The 26,322-nt window shown below is 38.4% G+C and overlaps 1 protein-coding gene across 2 annotated transcripts in view; it reads right to left on the minus strand.

The window, feature by feature from the left end:
- RAB2A (RAB2A, member RAS oncogene family) overlaps positions 1-26,322 on the minus strand; it is a 77,329-nt gene that overhangs the window by 29,567 nt on the left and 21,440 nt on the right. Inside the window, exons 2-5 of one of the 2 annotated variants that reach the window (XM_036829819.1) lie at positions 18,881-18,952; positions 12,787-12,854; positions 2,732-2,814; positions 2,205-2,297 (exon numbers count right to left, since the gene is read on the minus strand). In XM_036829819.1, coding sequence (XP_036685714.1) covers positions 2,205-2,297; positions 2,732-2,814; positions 12,787-12,854; positions 18,881-18,952 — 316 coding nt within the window. The remainder of the gene's footprint in view (positions 1-2,204; positions 2,298-2,731; positions 2,815-12,786; positions 12,855-18,880; positions 18,953-26,322) is intronic. The other variant, XM_036829821.1, reaches the window with a different exon arrangement.

Here is a 26,322-nt window from a genome sequence, read left to right on the forward strand (position 1 = left end):
AAGGAGCTGTTACAGTGGAGGATTACTGGACTGAATGTCAATATTATGACATAGTATGAGTGTGTTTCATGTTTGGTAATTGCAACCATTGTTGCTTTTGTTGTGGTCATCCATGTACAATGCTTGGTGTCAGTCAGTCTATTTATGTCTTGTAAAAATAAAATACAGTGTGTGTGTGTGTGTGAATAAAAAAAAAAAAACAAAAAAAAAACGGCACATTTAATATAAAATTTGATGAGTTTCACGTATGTATACCTGGTGAAGCCATCAGTCTCCCAAAAGTTCCCTCGTTCCCCACTATAATCCACCCTTTCCTTCCCCTGTACCCTAGTCAGCTAATGATCTGCTTTCTGCTACTAGAGAATAGTCTGTATTTTGTGGGGTTTTATATTAATGGAATCATATAGTATGTTTTCTTTTTGTCTGTTTTTTTTTTTTTTGCACTCAGCATAATTATTTTGAGATTCATCCACTTTGCTGCATATATCAATAGCTCATTCCTCTTTATCGCTGAGTGTATTCCATTGTACGGCTGTATCACAATTTATCCATTCACCTGTCAATTGAATTTTGGGTTGTTTCCAGTTTGGCGCTATTGCAAATAAAGCCACTATGAGAGCCTGTGTATAATTTTTTTGTGTAAAGCATGTTTTTCTTGGGTAAATACCTAGGAGTGAAGTGGCTAGGTGGTATGGCAAATGTACGTTTATTTTCTAAAGAAACCACCAAATTGTTTTGCAAAACGGTTGTATCATTTTACATTTCCACCAGCAGTGCAAGAGTTTCAGTTCCTCTGGATCCTTGCCAATACTTGGTAAGTTAATCTTTCCTATTTAAGTGATGTTTGACAAAACCAGAATCCCTAAGATTTTATATGCTTTCTTCTAGAATATTTTTTATACTTTTAACTCTTATATTTAGGTCTGTAATCCATTTCCAGTTAATTTTTGTATATGGTGTGAGGTAAGGGTCAAGGTAAATTTTTTTGCACATGGCTATTCAATTGTTCCAGCACCATTTGATGAAAACATTACCCCTTCCCCCACTGAACCTTGGCATCTTTGTCAAAAAAATTAATTGACAAGACTTTCCTGGTGGCGCAGTGGTTAAGAATCCATCTGCCAGTGCAGGGGACACAGGTTCGAGCCCTGGTCCGGGAAGATCCCACATGCCATGGAGCAACTAAGCCCGTGAGCCACAACTACTGAGCCTGCACTCTAGAGCCTGCAAGCCACAACTACTGAGCCCTCGTGCCACAACTACTGAAGCCCTCATGCCTAGAGCCCGTGCTCTGCAACAAGAGAAGCCACGGCAATGAGAAGCCTGCGCACCGCAACAAAGAGTAGCCCCTGCCTGCCGCAACTAGAGAAAACCCGCATGCAGCAACGAAGACCCAATGCGGCCAAAAATAAATAAATAAATAAATAAATAAACAAACAAATTTAAAAATACTAGTTTTAATGGTTACCACTGTAATTTTCTACTAAACTAGTGAAAACTTTCCTACACTCTTGAAAGTTTATAGAAACTATGGTCAAGAAACTGTTTTCCCATGTACTATCATTTTAAATGTAGAGCACAAGGACATTCACTGCAAATAATGATCCCTAGATATATAAAGTAAAATAAGATTGAAAAAACAACATTAGCATGACACTAATATGTAAGTCTTAGAGGTAGGTTTAAAAGTACTAACGTGATATCTACTAAACAATATTAAAAGTGTTTCAGGCCTTTTAAGTAGAAATACACCTGATTAATCTATGTATTATATTAAGTCATATAATACACATTAAGTCATGAAGAAGGGAAAAAAATATTTTTCTGAGTTCTGCACAGATCCTTATTTATACTGCCAAGTATTTTTGGTAATACTGAACAGTGACCTAACCACCAAACATTATCAGTGGGTTTTATTTTAAATTACTAATCAGATAAACCTACTTAAGAGTATTCTTTAAAGTACAGCTTCCAGTAAAAACTATTTCAAATAATAATTTCCAATAAAGCTTATTATCTGCATTTTAAAAAACAAAAGAAACATCTTAGTATCTTAAAATTTTTATAATTTAAGAAATCAATAACTTAACATTTTGGACAATGTACAAGACAGGCACTTTAACAGTTACCACATGAACAGTTACCATATAACAGCTATCCAGTCTTCATCATTATGTAAAAAAGCTTTAAAAGAGTCTTTTTACCTTTTATTTCCAATAAGCATAATGACCATGTTGGAATTGGAATGCTGGCGGGCATCTTCTAACCAGGTTGTCAAGTGGTTGAATGTGTCTCTTCTAAACATAAATGATAATTTGATTACTGTTTTCAAAGTATTTCCCCTAGTGGTGTACAATGAACAGTATACATTCCATTAAAGATAATTATTTTTAGCCATGTCCAAGTAGGAAACAGATTTTAAGTACAGTATCTGGAGTCAGAGCTCACTGACTATAGTTCAGTTTAGGAATTAAATGTAACGTCACTTTAGGAAATTCCAATGTATAAATATCATTACTAAATTTATCAACTTGGGGTGCTTATTCATATAAGAGAATAACTTAGTTACAGATTTCTGTAGTAAATTTAAAGTTAATTCAAGATACATTAAGTTTTAAAGGCAGATAGCCAGGACATAAAGGCAAAGCTATACTTTCATTACTGATAATCATATTTATTTAGAAAAATTCTCTGCACTGACTACTGAACCAAAAACTTTACACGTTCTCACCTTGTAATATCATACACTAGTAAAGCCCCTGCTGCACCTCTGTAATATGACCTTGTGATGGAACGAAAGGACTCTTGCCCTGCCTGTGAGGAGAGAAGAAAAGGTTGATAGTTTCCTTTAACAAACTGTCCTCTACATTTTCTTATTATTCATATGTAGAATATGGACAGGTAGCGAATGTGTACATAAAGGAAAAGAAGAAATCCTAACTTCACCAGTCTTAGCAAAAAGTCACATAATACCACTACTGCTCAAGTCAACCAGACGAACATGCAATCCACAACCCCCACCCCCCAAAACAAGACCTCTAAACCTTTTTTGGCAATCCCTGACAACCCAATTTACTGAATGGCTTCACAATACATGAATCATTATTAGAGCACAGAATGGACTCCTAGCAACTAAGCTCTGAAGACAAATTTGAAAGGAAGCAAATAACCCAGAGCCTCACATTTGAATTCAATAACCCACTCCCTGGGGCAGCTGTTGACACTAGAATAAATAAAGTCCATTGTAAATAAATGATGAATGACATCTTTACGCCCACCATCTGCTGGTGTAAAGGTTGTTGGAAGGCCAAGGATGCAGATTTTATCAGTTATATCATAAACTGCAGTGAGCTTTCAACAGTCATCAGATGGAATTCTTTGAGCAATCATTTTATTATGAAAAACAGAAAATGGTTCTGAATTTATGAAATTTTTTTCTCTACACTTAATTTTCTCTGTTATTTGATATAAAATGCTTGTCAAAAGGCAACAGGACAAAAAGTCATCTTTATATCCACTTGTGAAAACAGACTTCAGAGATTATGCAAAATTAGTTACTTTCCCTTCTACCAGTGGCACTAATGTTCTGCTTTTTAAGAAAGGCTGGTGTGGGATATGCCTTTTGCCTCTGAGTTTAAAATTGAGACAGTTCTTATCAAAAACACTTTATTTTTAATCACTTAATTTCTACCTCTGAGAAAAAATAAGCATGTAAATTAAGTAAACAAAGCCAGTTTCCACAATTTTTGTATTCAAAATCTACTAAGTCCTTGAAAAATACTCATGTTTCCATATTCTGAGTTCTGATCTCCAAGTGTAAATATTAAGCCCTTCCCACCCTCAGAACGCACATGGACAGTCAGGTTCTGCCCTGTGCTAACAATGATACTCAATGCTGTACTTCTTGTTGCCGTCCCTCTACACCCCTGTCCCCCAGCCCCGGTGCCTAGCACTGGGTCCGGCGCCTAGCACTGGGTCCGGCGCCTAGCACTGGGTCCGGCGCCTAGCACTGGGTCCGGCGCCTAGCACTGGGTCCGGCACCTAGCACTGGGTCTGGCACCCATCAGGCATGCCGAGAAAGCCTGCTGAGTGCAAGAATGAATTCTAACGTCTCAGTCAAATGCACAAAATGGTCATTACTCCATCCCACCTAAATGAGTGGACATCAGTAAGTCCTGACATACTAAGTTCAGTAAAAATAACTTCTCCCAAGTGGAAACTAAAGGTTAGACCTTCTTTCGGTAACCCGAAAGCATTTCTGGCACTTAGAATAATGTCTTATGATAAATTAGATACTGAGAAAGCCATCACATAAAAGGGCTGTAAAAATGGCCAACTCGTTTCACAGAGTTTGAGGTTAAAACACTAGCTGATACTAGTTGGAAGCATGAAATTAATTACAGTTATTTTTATATAATTTATTGAGATACATCTTTCCCAAAAAATCCTTTCAAATCCAAGTTCAAAACTCAAGCATTATGGGAATTTCTTCTTTAACTGCTTAGCATGGGAAAATTAAGGGCTAGAACGGTGTGGATTATATATACCAAGGAAGGATCATGTGGCAAACAATACAAAAAAAGATAAATATTAGTTCAAAATGAAAATCAAGCTTAGGCTTTTGTATCTCCCAAGCCTAAACAATGAGCAAAGGTAAAAGTTCTTTAAATCAATCTTGGTGGGACCTTTTGTGGGAGGAGTTAAAATGAATACAGTTGACCCTTGAACAACACCATTTTGAACTGTGTGGGTCCACTTACATGTGGAGTTTTTTTTCCATGGCAAACAATACAGTACTACACAACCTGAGGCTGCTTGAATCCACGGACACGGAAGAACTGCGGATAGGAAGAACCACAGATAGGAAGGACCGACTATAAATCAGACCCAGATTTTAGACTGTGTGGGAGTTGGCAACCCTAACGCATATTGTTCAAGGGTTAACTGTGCACCTGCTACAGATCTTATAGAGAATTATAAGATCTAAAACTGCAGTGTGCACTGCTACAGATCTTATAGAGAATTATAAGATCTAAAACTGCAGTGTGCACTGCTACAGATCTTATAGAGAATTATAAGATCTAAAACTGCAGTGTGCACTGCTACAGATCTTATAGAGAATTATAAGATCTAAAACTGCAGTGTGCACTGCTACAGATCTTATAGAAGAATTATAAGATCTAAAACTGCAGTGTGCACTGCTACAGATCTTATAGAGAATTATAAGATCTAAAACTGCAGTGTGCACTGCTACAGATCTTATAGAGAATTATAAGATCTAAAACTGCAGTGTACACTGCTACAGATCTTATAGAAGAATTATAAGATCTAAAACTTCAGTGTTTCCAGTCTAGATAAGAAATAGTAAAAGGGAAAAAGTTTAGGAAAAGCACATATCTATATACCATTCCCATTCCTCCTGAACTGTTTTACAAAGAACAAACATGTTGCAATATGGAAATAATGTATATAATGCATCACTTTATACTGAATCCACTGAATCTGGATGGATTTCGCCCATCATTAAAAAATCAAAAACTCCAGCAAATAAAAAATGAAACATTCCAAGTGAGGGCTGTGAAGGTAACTGTGCACCTTGAAATCTAGGATCACTGTGTAATAAGCGAAGATCAGTGTTCAGAACAGTTTCCAAAATCTGAAGACCTGGCTTGTCGGGACAACACCCCCCACTCTGGCCTAGTCTCTGTCAGTGGTGCTGGTAGCCTTAACATAAGTCTTGCCCGATAATGTGTTTTTTGTTTTTGTTTTTTTTAAATTTATTTTTGGCTATGTTGGGTCTTCATTTCTGTGCGAGGGCTTTCTCTTGTTGCGGCAAGCGGGGGCCACTCTTCATCACGGTGCGCGGGTCTCTCACTGTCACGGCCTCTCTTGTTGCGGAGCACAAGCTGCAGACGCGGAGGCTCAGTAGTTGTGGCTCACGGGCCTAGTTGCTCCGCGGCATGTGGGATCTTCCCAGACCAGGGCTCGAACCCGTGTCCCCTGCATTGGCAAGCAGATTCTCAACCGCTGCGCCACCAGGGAAGCCCCAATAACGTGTTTTATTACGGCTTCTCCAGCTGTAAACAAACCGTTAAACAACTAACTGCAGAAAGCTAGCCCAATGGTTATCTTGATCACATTAAAGCAAAGTAATCTAGTTTTTAAGAAGCACTTTAATATAAACCTATTCAAACTGTGATCGACTGATATTGTTTTAAATGAAAAAGAACATCAACTTAGGGCATATAGATATTTTTGATCCTCTCCACTGTAAGATGCTGGCTTCATGAAATTTTAGAAGCTTGGAACTGAACAGGATACAGAATTCTTTGTATCAAAAGAAAGGGACTCCTGGGACTTCCCTGGTGGCACAGTGGTTAAGAATCCACCTGCCAATGCAGGGGACATGGGTTTGAGCCCTGGTCCGGGAAGATCCCACGTGCTGCGGAGCCACTAAGCCCGTGCGCCACAACAGCTGAGCCTGTGCTCTAGAGCCCGGGAGCCACAACTACTGAGCCCACGTGCCACAACTACTGAAGCCCGTGCGCCTAGAGCCTGTGCTCCGCAACAAGAGAAGCCACCGCAATGAGAAGCCCACGCACCACAACGAAGGGTAGCCCCCGCTCGCTGCAACTATAGAAAGCCCGCGTGCAGCAACGAAGACCCAACGCAGCCAAAACTAAATAAATAAATTTATAATAAATAAATAAATAAATAAATAAAATAAAATTTGTGCCCAGGATTTGTTTTAAAAAAAAAAACAAAAAAACAAAAAAACAAAAAGAAAGGGACTCTTAACAGCAGCTAAGGGTATAAAGGAAAATGCATTTCATGAGACAGGAACTAAGTGCACAGCACCAGAAAGACCTGGTTGGGACGGCCAGAGTAGACCATGAGCTGCCAGCTCACAATACAGCTCTGTGATTTCTGGGAAAAAAAAAAATCAGCAAGATACCAGATATGCAAAAAAGCAGTAGAGAAAAGTCCGCCTCGGGAGGTAACAGGCATGCTCATTCTGAGGACGCTTACTACTAAAATTAGAGCACAGAACACGTGTGAAAAAGAAGCCTGTAGTCCTCCACTTTCCATGTGAGGATTGTTAAATTAAATAAACTTGATTCTTCGCCCCAATACCTTTAAAATTGACCTCCAATTGCCAGATAAAGATTCCCCCAAATTGGCTTCTCCATGTGCCTAAGTCTTTCTGTTGAAACAATTTTTGTAGTAACCAGTCTGGCAACTTAACTCCTCCTCCTCTTCTGTTATATCCATAATATACAACTTCACACACATCAAGCTACTGTTAAAAAAATCTCTACCCTGAATGTAAGTCCTAAGCTCTTGGGAATCTGATCTCTATTTGTTTCTCTAGAATTTTATATTACTGTTCCATAAAAGTCTTGTTCATACAGCCATTTTTTTTCCTACTGGTATTCTGCCCATATTCTGAATATTCCTGCTTTTGTGCCTCTGTTTAACTCTTTGCCTGAAAATCTTTCTCCTCTATCTACTTATCCAATTTCTATTCCCTTTGAGGACCAGTTCAAGCCCCCTAATCTTCTCACAAAGCTAGGAAGCTTGCCTACCACAGCCTATACTTATCCTTTTCTCCTCACAAATCCAAAAGCAATTTCATGTGATCATTTGGTTCCAATACTATTGATTAGATAAAATGAACACACTGCTCAAATGCTTATCTTTTCTCCTCCTTAGTTCTCCTTGAGGGATAGCCTAACTCAGAACACTGATGTATATTTAGAGTGGACACTCAAATATGTTATCTTGATTGATCCCAAACAGCCAATAAAGTTAGAAAATTAAGATTTGTGAGAATCAATATTACAGTAATACCTCTTACTTGCACTGTTAGTCATTTATCTAACAACTCCAGCTACACAGAACACAGCCAAGAGCCAAAAAGAAAAAAGGATTTCTAAGTAGCCAAATAAGTTATCCAGTGCTCAAGCATGGAATCTCAGGTACTTTACTAAACAGACTCAACTTAAAAATCTAGACCTGTGATCAAGGAACTGCTATCATCAAGGAAAAAGATTTTGAAATCTACACACAAGAGCAAGACTTCTGGTTGGGACGACAGCAAGAGTAGAATCAGTTAAGAATCACAGTAATTTTTAGGCTGCCTCAGTGACCACAGCAAGGATGGAGAAAAAGTCAACTGGGACTATTGAATTCTAGGTCTTTTAATTTTATTTATTTATTTATTTGTTTATTTTTGGCTGCGTTGGGTCTTCGTTTCTGTGCGAGGGCTTTCTCTATTTGCGGCAAGTGGGGGCCACTCCTCATCGCGGTGCGCGGGCCTCTCATTATCGCTGCCTCTCTTGTTGCGGAGCACAGGCTCCAGACGCGCAGGCTCAGTAATTGTGGCTCACGGGCCCAGTTGCTCCGTGGCATGTGGGATCTTCCCAGACCAGGGCTCGAACCCGTGTCTCCTGCATTGGCAGGCAGATTCTCAACCACTGCGCCACCAGGGAAGCCCCTGAATTCTAGGTCTTTTAAGGGAGTTTCATACAGAAATTAAAGTAGATTCTGGGAAGAGAAATAAAGGTTGTGAATAGCTAGGAAACAAGAGATGTTGAATGCTTTAACAAATTTAAGAATAGTTACTTTGAAAAAAGACTCAGGATGCAATTGCTGACTTCAGATTCTTCTAACACTGCCATATAAGAGAAACTGGAGACCACAGGTGGGAGGTAAACATTAATGTAGAATGACATGTCTAAGATAGTTTCCTGTCCCTGTGGCTGTTCAAGAAAATGCTGATAAACAGCTGCCAAAGGAGGTGAAACAGCCGGACCTCCAAAGGCCTCTCAACCCCTGGGGCTGGGGGGGTGGGGGCAGGGCTGGGGGGGTGGGGGCAAGGGGAGTGGCAGAGGCAGGGCTGCTTCCCAGGCTCGGCTCCAGGCTCCTTCTCCAGCCCCCCGAATTCTGGTCATCCATCCTCACTGCTCCACTGAGACAACAGAAATTCTCATTTCTGGGGTAAGAAGTTGGATATGAACTGACACATTTTACAAAGGACCAAAAAATGCCTCTGATTTGCTGAAAAGGTACTTTTAGCATATAGGTTTCACATGACGTTTTACATAGTTTTACTAACTTTTATTTGATGGGAAAAATATTTGTCAGTCTAATGTAAGAATATTTTCAGGGAAGCTGAACAGACACACGGACTTAAAACATCCATACTACAAATTCTGGGGGGAGAATAAAATTTGGATATGCTGGGAAGGCAACTGAAAAAGTAACAAAAAGCAAAAGACAAGCAAGAATAGAAAAAGGTGGGTAAAGACTGGATGAGGGTCTGAGAGTGAGAATGGAATTGGGTACAAGGCATGTTTCTCCTTTGACTTACCTTGACAGATACCAGGAATATCAAACATTTGACTTCCCGTAAAAGAAAAAAGGTTACAACAGGAGCAGCGGAAAGTGCTTTAAAGGATACACTGATAACTATTATCACTGCTTCTGGCAAGGCCTTCAAGGAGTATCTGTTGGCAGCTGTACTTACTATTTTTGAAAGAAAGCAAAGATGCTGGATGTGGAAATTTTGCAAGGAAAGCCCCTTATATTTATTTTTATTATGAATGGAAACAGATATATATAAACATATATACATCCATATAAATGGATGACAAACATCCTAAGATACTGAGACTCAGTCATTGGGAACAAAAATTCAGTTTCTTAAGGCTGATGAAACAAACCATAACATTTGGCAAATTTTTCCCTGAAGGACTCTGGGATGGTTTTGTAAATATCCTGGGCCAGGAACAGCCATGACCCTTGCTACTAAAAACACAGCTTGCTATACAAATGTATAGACACACTACAAAACATTAACGACATGGGAAACTGTGTTTCACCAGATATAAACTAAGTGTGGGAGCAACCTTAATGTGTGTCAGATAACATCTATTAAACAGTTTCGGAAGTTAGCTATGAAAGAAGAAAACCAATGATAAGAGGAAAACCTGTAGGGCAGAGACTCAAGAAACTTTCATAAGTTAACAGAGTTTTTTGAACAGTCCTTAAAATCTGGAACAGGCCATAGTTCCTAGCACCCTCCATTTGGAAGCCCTGGAATTCTTTTGGGGGGGGTCACGATGTCTTCAAAGACACCAGTCTCTCCGTGTTAGACAAAGGAGAAAGAAGACCACCCCCTGCCCTTCAGAGGAAGTGTGAACAAGAGGGTTGTTTTTGTTCTATTTCCCTTTCATACTGTCCAGCATAAGTAATTATTATAGATTTCTTTTGAAAGATCACTGCAGGTAAAACAATTAACTCATAAGCTAAGGGGAAAAAAGGCACTTATCAAAAGAAGGCATAACTAGTTAATCTAGAAAACAACTGGGGAATGAATGATTTGTTCAAGTTTCGAAAAGAGGGGAGGGATTATTTAAGAGAATACCTTAAGGATAGAAGAACAACTGAATAAACAAAATGAACTACAATGAGGTGGTTTGTGCCTAAAATATCACACAATTTTTATTACTATATTAATCTTTCCTTTTGAAACCATGTATTTTAGGAGATGGTATCTTTTCAGCACTTCCAATGATCCTAAAGTTGCTTAGACAGAATGAGATAGATATTTCACATATTCATTCAGTAAAATTTACCAAACATTGCATCAACCAGTATAAACTAAGAATACAAACAAGGCACAAAGTTGAATAAGACATAGATGGTTCTTTCCCTCATGATGCTTATTCTGAGGAGGGTAAATATGGGAACAAAAAAACTCTGATAACAACGGGGTAAGAGCTATAACAGAAATATGCATAAAATCTTATGGGGACAACCAGCTATCCCATGGGGGTCAGAAAGGCTCCGCAAGTATTGATATCTGAGCTAGTCTTAAACAGAAAAGGGGGAAAAAGTACTTCAAGCAAAGCAGGTATTTATGCAAAGTACAAGGTATGAAAAACATATTTATTAAAGAATAGCAAGTAGTTTGGTTCACACTACACTGCAGGATGTGTGTTGCCCAAGTTTATTAGCTAAGGAAGCAAGTTGGTTTATTTTAAAACAATCACTTCTGAAAAAGAAGTGAAACTTTTAATACAGAAGTAGAAAATACTTCCTTTTGGTTAGAGATCATTAATTTTAAATCTTTAGGAAAGAAGGGACTGTGCATATTTTACTTTTGTCTTGCATGGAAATGCAGTTTTGAAGTCATATCGCCTCAAAGAATATAAATCCAGAAAGTTATGAGGTGCTACTGGCTGGGAGGGGAAAACACTAAGAAATGGTAAAAGCATAAATCTTTACTGCAAAAAGAGGAAACAAGAAAGCACAGAAACACAGAGTCCAATGTATAACTCTGGGACAGAGCAAGATAGAGATTTGGGGTTTTCCATTTCAAGGATGATTGTGTGATGCACGGGAAGGATCAGCCTTCAGAAACTTGCTTGGTCTTCTTGCGAATCCACTCTGTGAGACTGAATATTCTTCAAGGTGCCTTCCTTCAATAATGGCTATTAAAGGTGACAGGTGAGACACTAAGACTGCATGATTAGGAGAAAAAAAAAAAAAAAGACCGGGGTATATGATGATAAAATTCCCCATATTTTATATTTCATTTACTAGTTTAGAGAGATGCTCTTTGTAGGAGACCTTTTGGTTTTTCTCAACTGGGGTTCTGTGAAGAATTAAGTCCTAACTGCCCTAAGGTAGTGGTACTCAAAGTGTGATCCCTGACCCTGGGGTGTCCCTGAGTCCTTAAGGGTCCATGAGACCCTCCACTTCCCAACTACCTATTTGTGTGAGGTTATATTTTCTTCATATACTTCAACAAAACAACACATAAGACTCAATACAGGGGCAGATATGAGAATCCAGCTGTCTTCTACGAAGCAGACAGTAAAGAGATTTTTCAAAAGGTAACAGAATGGCACTCTTCACACTGGAAAAATATAGTTTTTTTGTTTTGGAAAAACAGTTAATTTCCATAAAAACTGCATCATTTATCCTAACATACAATGAGTTTATTATGGTTATTCTACAATGAATTAATCATTAACTATTTAATAAGTTTCTCAGTTTTAATTTCTAATATGGTAAATACTGATAGCTATAAGCCACAGAAGCAAAGGCTCTTTGAGGTCTTCGCTAATGTTTTAAAGTATAAAGGGATTCTGAGACAAAAAAGTTTGGGACCCTCTACCTTAAAGCATCCATTGTATATAAGAAAGTAACTTCTCTTTTATGCATAATACAGGAAAACAAAGAAAACAGTCACTCAAATCATTTTCTGTGGTTCAGATGAGAAACTGCCATTAAAACACTACATAACAAGATATGTAATAGGCACTCAATGAATATAAATGACAGAATCAGGAACTGGAGCAAGGTAGCTTCAAGTGGTTGGAACTAAATCATACTTTTAAAATAAATGAATAAACTGTCAGATCAAGTGACTATCGTATTGACATTCACGTATTTTACTTCTTATGTGTATGTTAGACATACTGCTTGTTTTTCTTAAAAACATAGTTTCTAGAGCATTTCTGTTTAGATCCCCTAGACTGAGCATTCGCTCAAATATGTTCACCAAAACCTGACACCTCGGGTACCGCTGTTTGAAAACACTGCATAATAAAAATGAATCTTTTCTGGTACCACATTTTCCATCATGGCTGCAGGGGTGTTGGTGCCTAACAAACCATAACAGGCATAAAATAACATTAAAACAGAACAAACGTATAATGTAATTTTATAAAACAACTTTATTGAGGTCATCCAGTGTATTTTTGCTATACTTACTGTATCCCAAATCTGAAGTTTTATCTGTTTCCCATCAATGGTTATCATTCGAGCACCGAACTCTACACCTGAATAGAACAGAAAATGTTTTGTTATACAAACTAGTGGGAATATATTTCACATTTAAGGATTTTTTTTAAAAGGCTGTCTATTTCTAGCACATGTTATGCCAAGTGATATGCAGATTAACAAATACAGCTCCTATCCTCAGAAAATGTATAAGCTAAGGCAGAGGCTAAGGATATAATTAAAACACTAAGATATCTGAGTCTAGTGTAGTCAAGAAACCAACTGTGGTCTTCATGTTTTGCAGGCTCTGTAATATTTAAAAAATCTAGAAATGAGATGCAAGAACCATAATTATTAATCACAAATATTAAAATTTCATAAAAACTATTAGTGTGGTATAAAATTCACTAAAACGGACAGATGAATTTCAACATCATCGTCTTGGTTCCCAGCATGGGTTATCAACTAGGAAAGAAATCTCCAAATCCACCCACTAGAGATGACCATTGTTTAAACATATCTTCAGACATTGCTCCATGAATAAAATACACACAGAAGTATACAATTTTATATAAATGGGAACACATAAATGCTGTTCTGCAATTTGCTTTTCAGTCACTGTGTCATCAACATTCTTCCGTACCACAAAGTATCTTTACAAATCAAAAAATATATAAAACTATACTATTGTTTATGATGGCTGCATAATATTCCTGTGTGTGTGTGTGTTATCTCTATATATACACGCATTTTATTAAGTTGGTTGCTCTACTGCTACAAATTTTGGTTGTTCTCAAATTTTCACTAAGTAGTTGATGCTGAAATGAATTTTTCAACTTATGATTATGATTTCTGGCAAATTACAGGAAATAGGATTGCAGGTCAAAGGGAATACAAACTTTACAATTATCAGTTGACTACTCTGGCTTTTTTCCCTGTGTATATCAGCTCTTTTGAAAGTACTCATTTAATCATCAAAATAGGAGGAGGAGAAAAAGAGGGGGTAATTTCAGAACAACAAACAACTGTGAAGGCGACTCTGCAAGAAGTCTATCACTCACATTATACCACATCATTACTGCTTGGCGTGTGTTCTATCAGTATTTACATCAGAGTCAGGGTGAAGGGAAGACACACATGGTCCCCAGAAACCAGATGCCATCCTGGCAGAAAAACAGCTTTTCGTTAGTTGCCCAGGAAAGGGCATACTGCCCAGTGCCAGGATTCCATTTCAGCATCTCCTATAATTCCCCCACCTGTGATTAGGAGAGTGAGTACAAAGGTAACTTAGCCTCCCAGGATATGTAACTTGATGGAGTTTCTACTCTATATTTTATTACTTATTCCATCCTAGGGGCATAGTCAATACAAAGAAACTAACGGTATGTTTCTTAGACTCAGAAATACGGGAAAGCCAAAGAAAAGGGACCTAGGAGTCATGATGTACTAGAATGAAAAATGCAAAACTATAAAACTATGTCATATAAAACCATTACAGTGTTTACATATTTATCTATCTACATGCATTTATTCATACATACTGTGTGCCACAGGGTGGGGGGCACCCAAAACAATCATCCACCAGCTTACCATTAGTGACACGAAAACGAGTAGCTGAGGAAAGAAATTAGTGACTAAGTATGGGACAAATGTTCTTTGAAATATCCAGTATTTAAAAGGAATGTTCTAAAGTAGAAAATTCTACACATCAGCAAGATAGTTGACAAAATGGAGGCCATTTCATGAATCTATTGTTTATAGCCACAGAGAGAAATCCTATATTTCCTTCCACTGTCATGGATGGGTTTTTAACCACAATCCAAAAACATCTGCATGGCTCAATGGGATTCAAGATTTCTTAAATCCAATGCATAATGTCAAATTTGGTGAAAAACAACTGCAAATTAGAAACAGACCCTTGACTGATACCAAGTGTGGGCAAGTAAGGGCAAGCAGACGCTCCTTCTCTGGAAATGACATCCTGGGCGGCGGGATAAAGATACTAAAATTGACTGGCAACCATTCCATCATCTGCTGTAGGATGGCTGTTATGGTCTCTGCTTCCTGGCCTCTTAAGATGCTTCATTCCTGCCCGTTCCCAAGTCCACGTCCCCACCCTCCTGTGGGTTCTATATAAAACTCCATATATTCCCTTTCCTTAACTTAAGCCGTAATTAGTTTTGGTATATTTATCACTTTATTCAAAGTAAATACACAAGCGATTACTGAAGCTTAAAAAGTCCTTAAACAAAGATTTTGCCCCTAAAAACATACCCAATTTTAAAGACATGTTACATGAAAATCAGGATTGGTTCTAAAGCAGGTAAATATAATAAGATTGCTATTTTATTTTATTTATTTATTTATTTTTAATATTTTTTCTTTTCTTTTTTTATTTTTCTTTTTATTTTTTATTTATTTATGGCTGTGTTGGGTCTTCGTTTCTGTGCGAGGGCTTTCTCTAGTTGTGACAAGCGGGGGCCACTCTTCATCGCGGTGCGCAGGCCTCTCACTATCGCAGCCTCTCTTGTTGCGGAGCACAGGCTCCAGAGGCACAGGCTCAGTAATTGTGGCTCACGGGCCCAGCTGCTCCGCGGCATGTGGAATCTTCCCAGACCAGGGCTCGAACCTGTGTCCCTTGCATTGGCAGGCAGATTCTCAACCACTGCGCCACCAGGGAAGCCCAAGATTGCTATTTTAAATTCACTTATTAATAGGGTCAGGACAGAGAATAAAAAAACAAGAGGCCAAGAAACTAGTTAAAAGGCTACTATATTATCCAGGAATGAGATAAAGAATGATAAGAAGATAAAGAATGGTATACATCTCCAAAGAAAAATGACAACCACTGTTGATTACTGAAAAACTATGATTTCTGTTTTCCTATCAAGTGAAACAGAAACAAAGAACTCAACTTCAGCCTCAAAAACATTACCTCTTTCCCATCTACCTTCTCATAACTGGGTTCAATGCAGGTTTTACCTTTGTATTCTATGTGGCAAAAGAAAACGCTGAAACCTGAAGCGTCCTGAACTCTCAGAAACAAACAAGAACCCCAAACCTCATACTTCTCTTCTGGACTGTAAAAAATTTTATTAAACTTTTCCCTTAAGTATATATATGCTTGAGAATCTCATTTAGAAAGTTTTCCGTATCTTTTTCTTTTTTTAATGGGATAAACCATCATCCCCTATGCCCTTGAGGCTCTCTTCCCAGATACATTTTCAATTAACAGCCAATTTGGCTGCCAGAGAAATTATCTGTGGAACCAACGGCCAGGCCCCATTTACCTGACACAGTCAGGGAGTGATGCTTATTTTTTCCACATATGTTAGTCACTTTCAACCTTCCAGGACAAAATACTCTGAAGGTAAATACACACTTTCTAAGTTACCTCTAGATCATTACCATCCTTGTACAGTAAGTACTTGCATCCTTGCACAGTATCCATTTACTGAGCATTCACTAATCGATACCTACTAATTGTGTGACCCTGAGCAAGCTAAGTTATTAAATCTCTTCTGTGTTTTAGTTTCTCTTATTTGTAAATGGTATTAATGATATCCACCTCATAAATTTTTTTCCAAGATTAGAAGAGTTATTACATACGTGGAATCTAAAAAATGATACCAATGAACTTATTTAAATAGAAACAGACTCACGGACATAGAAAACAAACTTCTGGTTACCAAAGGGGATAGCGGCGAGTGGGCGGGGGGAGGCACATAAATTAGGAGTTTGGGATTAACGTAAACACACTACTGTATATAAAATAGGTAAACAACGAGGACCGACTATATACCACAAGGAACTATACTCAGTATCTTGTAATAACCTATAATGGAAAAGAATCTGAAAAAGAACATATATATATGTATGTATAACTGAATAACTTTGCTGTACACTTGAAACTAACATAACACCGTAAATTAACTATACTTCAATAAAAAAAAAGTTACTACATACAAAATAAGTGCCTGGCACACAGTAAGTATTTGGTATGGGTCCATTGTTATTATTATTTTATATTATACCTTCCTCTATTCATCAAGCAAAGGCAGGTACACAGCAGAATCAAGATACTGCCTTATGCCTATTTTAGCAATCATTCCAACATTCCTTTAAAAAACATGTGCTAATTACCTTCTAAATTGTTTTTAGGTCAGAAAAATAAATTCTTGTGATGGGTGTCACAAGGTATAGTAGTCAGGGTCCAACCAGAAAAACAGAAACCATACGTAGGTATTTAAAACAGAGGGGGTTTAAAGTAGGGAAGTGGTTACATTAAAGGCAGGGCTGAGAAGCCCAAGGAGCAGAGGGTAAAGCAACCCAGAGGTTAGGAACAGCCGGAAGCTGCTGCTGTCCCTAGGCCAGGGGGCAGAGAGAGAAACCAGGGTTCCCAGAGCCCAGGAGCCAGACCACCAGTGAGCCTGTCAGGCAGGGGCTGCGGCTGAAGCCACGGAGGGCACACAGTTAATCCCAGCAGAGAGGGGAGAAGGGCCTCAGCTTCTCTTTGCTTTTAACCTCCTAACTCCCAGTGCCCCGCATCAGCGAACCCAGAGGGAAGCCAGCTGGTACAGTTACATGGGTTACAGTTTTCTAGAAACTCCCTCTGGTGTACTCCCCCTCACAAAGGCTCCCACCGGTAGAGCCTAAGCCGATTTCTAACAGCAGTGAGGCTCAGGCCCACGCGCCCAATCAGGTGTGCCCTAACAACTAGAAATTTACACGAAAGCTTCAACGAAAAGGAAGACACTTTTGTCTAGTACCCTATATGAAAAACAACTGGCTAGTTGTCTCGGGACCGAATCATGCCTAAGAGATGGCCTCAACGTTCAGACCTACGGAGCAAAGAGCAGATCCTACACAAAGATGAGCTCACCAAAGTTACGCTGCATCATGAGGATCGGCATGAAAGAGCAGTACCTGTTTTACCCATCATTATTGGATATAATTAAAACCATCAAAATGAAAATGGAATCTGCATGTTCTTATTGACAGTAGCCAGTAAGGAGAGATTTTAATGTATCTACAAAGTACATGTGGCTTGGTTGAATACTATTAACTGATCTAATAATTTGATTCATAAACTCTATCTTCGATTTGGTATTTTAAAAATACACAGGACATGAGAATCAACTTGTTATGAATAGTGAGTTAATCATATCTATAGAACATAAGCAGTCACTGGCTGAAAAGATACATTAAGCTATCAATTGTAAAGTTTAACTAGATTTCCAGTTACCTTGTTTCTTCATGGTTGACTAATCTCTGTTACTGGGCTACAGCCATAGAAGAATAATCTAGATTCTTTAGCTTTCAGGGTATAAATATAATTTTTTTAAAAGAGATAAGAACCCTGAAACAGTATGCTTAAAGTTTTTAGTTTTTCACTTAATTTTATACTTTTGCATATTAATGAATAATATCACTAATAATAAAAACTAGTGTCGCTAATAGTAATAACAGCTAATATTTGTTGATCATTCCTTACCAGTAACTGTCTCATTTATTCTTCACAATTGAGGAAACTAAAAAATGCTTGATGGTAATTTTTCTCAATTAATAATTATAGGTAAGCCTAAAGCACTTACCATGTTGCCAGGCACTGTTTCAATGCATCATATTTATTAACTCATTTTCTGTTCAGAATAATTTTGTGAGATGGTTACCACTATTTTTCTCATTTTACAGATAAAGAAACTGAGGCATGGAGTGGGAAAGTGGCTTGCCCAGCTAGTCAGCAGCAGAGCCCTGATGTGAACTCTGACAAACTGGTCCAGAGTCTCTGCTCTTAACCCCTCCCTATGATACACTGTCTCTCAATCAACTGTTTTATCATTAAATACAATCAAAATCAAGTATTAATGTCTTGCTGCATTCCAACCACTTTTACAGAGTTGGGGAATATTATTTTTACTACACATACTTATATTTTTTAAAAGTGATGGAGACTAAACTCTGTACAGCAACAAATCTAGTTTCATTGATTTCTGACTCATCACTGATGGAATGAGCCCTCTAGCACATTCCATTTCCACTACCCAAAACTTCTAAATGCTTCTCATCTCTTTATAAAACTTACCAATAGTAAGGTCATGTACTGGCTGAAACCTCTTGTCTGTAAACTGTAGCAATAAGCATGATTTACCAACACCTGAAAGTTAAAAGAAAAAAAATTTAAGGGACAAAATTCACAGAAATTAAGAAATACTTCATAAGAGTACTTGGAAAAGAGGCAGCTAGGGTTTCTGGTGCTCTGAGAACAATCTGCCATGATTTTTCAGTGCTCTCATTTCTTGGGGAATTAGAGGACTGATGATTTGGGGAAAGGTGTTGACCAATCCAAAACACCCTTTTCATCCTTTTGCATTCATTCAGCATTTCAATCTGAAAGATGAGAGTGGCAGCAACTCCCGGAGACGACCAACCAGGTCCTCCCAGCAGCCTCTATACCACAGGACTCATGCAGTGAAGTGTTCATGCACTTCTGTTTTTTCTGTAGTAGTGAAAATATTTAAAAAACATAGTACTTTCCTCTTTTTATAGTTTATTTTATCTTAGTCTCCTACAAACAAACAAGTAAGTGCTCAGGATCTACTTTTCTGGGAAAAGCTGCTCACTCGTATCTTCTGGCTGATCCATTTCAGGATCGACTCTAATCTGAATTGCATTCCTTCACTCTATTACTGAGGTCTTGAATAACTTCCAAATTCCCAAATTAAAGGCAAATTTCCTATATACATCCTACTTGCCCTCTGAGGAGAACTGAATATTGCATACCACACCACTTCCTACTCATTTTCAGGCCCGTAACCTCACACTAGACTGAATCTGCTTACTTGGTAGCATCCTGCACTTACAAAACACAAAGGCAGTCATCATTTATTCATTCATTCACTTACTCAAAAAGTCTTTATCGAATGCTAACTGTGCACCTGGAAAACTGATACGCTTCCTTCCTTACAATCTAGCTCAGGGAGAGAAATGTAACAGAACGAGTGTGCAAATAATCTATATGAACCGTAATTTGAAATAATTATAATGACTGCCATTTGAAAGAAGAAAACAAAGTTCTATGAGGAAGAGTAACAAAAGAGGCTGAAGGGCTGCAGAAGGTCTTTCTTAAGTGACGCAAACTAAACTGTTCAATGTCTTCTAGATTATCTGCTCAATGAGAGAACGACAGCGAATACCTTGTCACTTGCTGCCTGTCTTAAGGCAGAGATAAGTCACTTAATAATTTTGCTGAATGGACTGGCCCTAGTGTCAAATGCTATAATGATTGTCAAAATGCCCAGTAACAAATCAAATACATGGTCTAGTGTGTGTGTGTGTGTGTGTGTGTGTGTGTGTGTGTGTGTGTGTGTGTGTGTGTGTGTGTGTGTGTGTGTGTGTACGGTTGTGTTTTAGGAACTATTTTATTTGTTCAAAGTTTTTTGAATGTTTTAAGATTCTAGTTAACTGAAAATAAATTGGAATTTCACAACATTTGACCTTGGTTTTCTTCTCTTTCTTTTATCCACAATTTCTTTTACATTACAAAAGGCACAAACTCATTAGATTTTTAACACCCTTGAATAACCTTTCAGATCTAGGAGAGAAAGAAAAGAAATTTTTTTTTTTTTAGTTCTTTGTGTGTTTTTTAAAATTTTATATTAGAGTAGAGCCAATTAACAATGTTGTGATAGTTTCAGGTACACAGCAAAGGGACCGGGCCGTACATATACATGTATCCGCTCTCCCCCAGACTCCCCTCCCATCCAGGCTGCCACGTAACATTGAGCAGTGCTCCCTGTGCTCTGCAGCAGGTCCTTGTTGGGTATCCATTTTAAATACAGCCGTGCGTACATGCCAATCCCAAACTCCCAAACTATCCCTTCCCCCCATCTTTCCCCATTGGTAACCATAAGTTCATTCTCTAAGTCTGAGTCTGTTTCTGTTCTGTAAATAAGTTCAGTTGTAACAGGAAATTATTATTTTTTAAGTGTTAAAGTACAAAATAGGTGAACAACTGAGATGTGAATCTTCAGTTCTGTTTTTTAAAAAGAGGTTTTATTTCTAAAAGCACTTTTAGGTTCATAGCAAAATTGAGCAGGAAGTACAGCAAGTTCTCATATACTCCCTGCCCCAGGGAAGCACAGCCTCCTTCCCTATCAACATCCTGAACCACAGCGGTAACACTGGTTACAACCGATGAATGTACACTGACACGTCATCACTTAAAGCCCTCAGTTTACATCTGGGTTCATTTTCGGTGCCGTCCATTCCATGGATTTTGACAAATGTATAATGTACCCACCATTACGGTATCATACAGAATAGTTTCACTGCCCTAAAAATCCCCTATGCTCTGCCTATCAGTCCCTCCCTCACTCCTAGCCCACTAATCTTTTTACTGTCTCCATAGTCCTGCCTTTTTCTGATTGTCATATAGCTGGAATCATACAGTATTTTAGCTTTTTCAGATTGGCTTCTTTCACTTAGCAATATGCATTTAAGATTCCTCTGTCTCTTTTCTTCATTTCTATTTTTAACATTCGAAATTTCCCCATATCGTATAGAAAAAAATAATTAGAAATCACAAACTTTATTACTGAGGGACCTAAAGAATCATCTCACAGTCTGGTAATCATTTAAGTGATAAAAGAGCCTGAAATCCTTTTCTTACCTCACAACAGAGTATGGATTGCTCTAGCAATAACAATACCACTTATTCTGACCAAATACTGACTTCACTTTCAAGACACCATATTCTTTCTTCAGGTAATCAAAGTATCCTTCAATGCAGAGGACATATCCAAGTGCCACTATGGTGTTTCCCAAGTCTCCTTAATCACCTATCTGTAGATCATTTGTCAGGATCAGTTAAATTTACAGGTAGCTCATCTTATTCAATATATGTTGACTTCTACTATTTTAATTCTGGATAAAATACTTGCGGTTTCTGGCTCACAATCACCAACACTTTTCCAGATTGCCAAATTGAATTAGCTAGTCTTTTTCTCAGTCCTCAGTTTATCTGATCCAGAAACAGGGTCTGTTTATGCCCGCAGGATATTTCCATGTGGTTTATCTGCCTACAACCTCCTTGAAAATGATCGTTTCTGGCTTTATCAGGCTATAACCACTCCCTTGGTCCCTTAATTCTGTGACAACTGCTCTTCTTCTTCCATGCAAGCCTTAAATACTGGAGGTTTCACCACCATCTCATATTTGGTTATCTTTTCTCTTTAGCTGAGAGAGCTAATCCAGTTCTATAGCCCCAGCCTACACCTGTAAATTAGTCAGTGATTACCAAATCCATCTCTCCAGCCACCATCTTAATTAATTTCACGTTTATTATATCCAACTGCCTACTGAACATGTCCACTTTAATTCCTTCAGGGCTGAAACTCAAACTTCCAAAACCTAATCCATTCCTTTTCATTTTCCTGCCTACCATCCTTCCAACAATTCAGAACAAACTCAGCATCTCCTTCAGTATTTCCTTATCTCTGGAGTTGGTTCCCAGTGCATCACACCAACAAGAATATCACAGTCATCCTTAATTCCTCTTCCTCCTTTATCATCTACAGCTAATGGCTCAGCAATCTCATCAATTCTCTCAGAACCATCGTGAATTCCATGCTCTCCCCTCCTCTTAATCCTCAGTGCTCTAGTTCTGGTCCTAGACATGATCTTTCTGCCTTTAGCCTTTGCCCTTTCTCCAACCTACTTGTATAAACCTCTGTGAAATTTTTGCTAAAATGCACATGATTAACCCGCTGTCATGGAATACTGCTTAAAATATAAAATTCAAGCCCTTCAAAACAGTAAACAAGGTTCTTTGCATTTAGGCTGAAAAACTGTTATTCCAATAGATCATATTATCATACTACAGTCTAGAGACCCTAGATTTAAGCATAACACACCATCTCCTGTCCTCTGAAATGACCCCATGTTCTTCCCCGGTATCTCTTACCAAGGAACACTTCACTCCTTGGCAACTCTAAACTCATGCTTAGAGATTCCAGCTTAGGGAGTCCTATGCCTTCTTCACTAAAGTGTTCCTGTTCCAAAGGTTCTACCAATCCTCAGGCAGAACTAATGGTACATTGGATTTCCGTAATATTTCATTTATGCCTCAAAACCCTGGTCAGAATCCCAGCTCTGTCACTTACTAGCTGTAACATGGGGCAAGTACTTGACCTTTCTGAGCTTCAAAATCCTATCTATAAAACGGGGGAAACTCCTACACTTTGGTGAACTGTTGTAAGAATCAAATGAAATAAATAAATGTAAAAGGGCCCCTCTACAGTGCTAGTTACCTGTGTCCAGTTTCTAAACATTCTTTGAGCTGTTTATTTAGGACATGTGCCTTTTTCTATATGCATGATATACTTCAATAAAAATAACAACATTATGGTCTTTCTGATGCATCAGCTTGCCTAGAGCCCTCTCCAGTTATTCAAAGACTAATCTGGGTGTTGCTGTGAAGGCATTTGGTAGACATAATTAAAGTCCATAATCAGTTGTGTCTGGTATAAGATAGAGGTCCAGTTGCATTCTTTTGCATGTGGCTGTCCAGTCTTCCCAACATCATTTAATGAAGAGACTGTCCTTTCCCCCACTGTGTATTTCTGGCTCCTCTGTCATAAATTAATCGACCATATATGTGTGGGTTTATTTCTGGTTTCTCTATTCTGTTCCATTGATCTATGTGTGTTTCTATACTAATACCATACTGTTTTGGTTACAATACCTTTCTAATATAGTTTGAAATCAAGTAGAGTGTGGTGCCTCCAGCTTTGCCCTTCTTTCTCAAGACTGCTTTAGGTACTTGACCACTCTTTAATTAATACAAATTACTGCACCTAATAACGCCGCTGTTAGAGTTCCTACCATGAAGTCACCTTACCTTCTTCCTTTACTCAGGGTCCAACACACTGTCCTCAGCAGGACTCAGTGTTGTGGTGAGAACTGACTATCTGACTACCACATCAATGCCACATGATTACAAGTAACACTCATTAAAAACGCAGATTCGTAAAATCCCAGCCCACAGATTGATTCAGTTAAGTCTTTGGTTAGGCCCAAGAATCTAATAAACCTCCCAGTGATTTTTTTTTTTTAGGAAACGGGTCCTTCTCCACAGGAACACTGGCATAAGTGCTAGGTATTCTACTGAAGTTTATTTTCCTAGTCCTAAACCGATTTCCACCAACTTCAAGATGATTTAAAAAAACTGATGATGGCTCCATTTTTAAAACAGTAAGACAAACAGCTTTAATTTAAAAGCTGTGGAAAAAGCAAAAATATAAAAGACCAATCCCTAACTACCGAAGTTTCGTCCCGCTGTCATCCTGAAATCATGGCTGCATACGGTCATCTGCTATACTGGGTTCTCGAAAAACAAAACGTAACGAACCAAGAATGGATGACCCATCCTCGTAACTGAAAGTAATCCACTGAAGAGTAATATGTTTTAAAATCATACCAAAGAACGGACAGACCTCAAATACAGATCATACAGAGATATGGCGAACTGGTTTAAATGTTAGTAGCTTATTTTGCAAACACAGAAAACTGTATCCTTTGTGCTAACACTCCAAATCGAAAAACCGGTGAAACGTGAAAAAATAGTAAAGTCTGCTGCTCTTTTTAAACAGAGAATTAATAAACTCAGCATAGACATTAGAAAGAATACAAGCTTTACAGTTGTAACACCAGTATTCAAGTCCACCTGTATTATTTCATAACTTGTGACCTCAGACAAATTAGTTACAGAAACTAAGCTCCATTTCCACATCTGTAAAATAGAAAAAAGAAAACATGGCATTCCTACTTCAAAGGAATATCATAAGGCTCAAATGCAAAAATTTTGAATTTTGCAAATTCAGAAGTTTCAATAAAAATGTTAGAGGATTCTTCAGGATGAATACAGCTGAGGAGCAAAATCTCCAACCAAACTCATCTGACCTTGAGTTCAAATTTTTAGATATATATTTTCCAAAATTAACTGAAGAATATAGTCACAATCCATAACTTTCTTTTAAATAAAACGACCTCAGAGTCGTTTTCATGCTGCTGGCTTTCCAACACCACCCCCTCACACGTACGACAGCAGTCCTCCCAATTACTGCAGCTAGGAGCTGATCTGGTGGCTTACTGCGGTGAGTCAGAATGGCTCCCAGAGAGGTATGTCCAAGCCCCGACCTCCGGAACCTGTGAATGTGACTTTATTTGAAAAAAGGGTCTTTGCAGATATAATTAAGGATTTTGAGATGAGATCAGCCTGGATTCAGGTTGGGCCTAATTCCAATGACAGATGGATATGCAGGAGAGAAGGCCATATGAAGACAAGAGGCAGAGACTGGAGTTATGCTACCACAGCCAAGGAACACCGAGAGCCACCAGAAGCTGGAAGCAGCAGGAAGGATTTTCCCTGGAGCCTTCAGAGGGAGCATGGCCCTGCCTATCCCTGGATTTCAGACTTCTCGCCTCCAGAACTGTGAGAGAAACAGGCTTTTATTGTTTTAAGTCCTGAAACAACTTTCTGATTATTTGTTAAGCTGCGCTAGAAAACCAATGCACTTATCAAGAGTAATCTTGCCTTCCTTTTTCTCCTTAGATTTTTACATTGCTCGTCTCCCAGTCTTGTTGACTCCGTCTCTAATAATTCCTACTGTAATCAAAAAAGAGACTCAAACACCAGAAATATTAAGAGTGAGTAATAAGGGAAAAAGGAAGCAAGGAATACAGAGAATTTATTTGAAAAATCTCTCAGTGAAGGCTAGGAGGGTAGGAAAGAGATAGTCACTCAAAAAATATTTATTAAGTACTCACTATATTCCAGGCACTGAGCTTAGTATAAAGAAATTAAAGAAAGTTCTCAAGAGGATGTAGCTTTAAGAACGTAAGACATCTTTTCCTCAAAACTGGAAGGTATAGAAACAAATACTCAGACAAGGCTGAAAGACTTGCTAAAGAATCAATAAAATGAAAAGGAAATAGGAAGATGTGGAGAACTAGCCCTCCTTCCCTTGATGCAAATCATCTACCGTTGGGGCTTCCCTGGTGGCGCAGTGGTTGAGAATCTGCCTGCTAATGCAGGGGACACAGGTTCGAGCCCTGGTCTGGGAAGATCCCACATGCCACGGAGCAACTAGGCCCGTGAGCCACAACTGCTGAGCCTGCGCGTCTGGAGCCTGTGCTCCGCAACAGGAGAGGCCGCGATAGTGAGAGGCCCACGCACCGCAATGAAGAGTGGCCCCCACTTGCCACAACTAGAGAAGGCCCTCGCACAGAAACGAAGACCCAACACAGCCAAAAATAAAATAAATAAATAATTAAAAAAAAATTCAAATCATCTACCGCTTTTATCTTCGTTTTACAATATTAAAGTACCCCAAGTACTAAAACACTTTTTCTGAGATGAGACCAAAACCATGAAAATGAGTAAAGCAGACAACCTCAGCTGAAAGTCTCTGATTCCTTAGGCTAGTACTCCTTATACATCAGGCCTCTGCACATATTTATTTAGCA

This window comes from Balaenoptera musculus, chromosome 17 (assembly GCF_009873245.2).
Source record: "Balaenoptera musculus isolate JJ_BM4_2016_0621 chromosome 17, mBalMus1.pri.v3, whole genome shotgun sequence".
Classification (NCBI taxonomy): domain Eukaryota; kingdom Metazoa; phylum Chordata; class Mammalia; order Artiodactyla; family Balaenopteridae; genus Balaenoptera; species Balaenoptera musculus.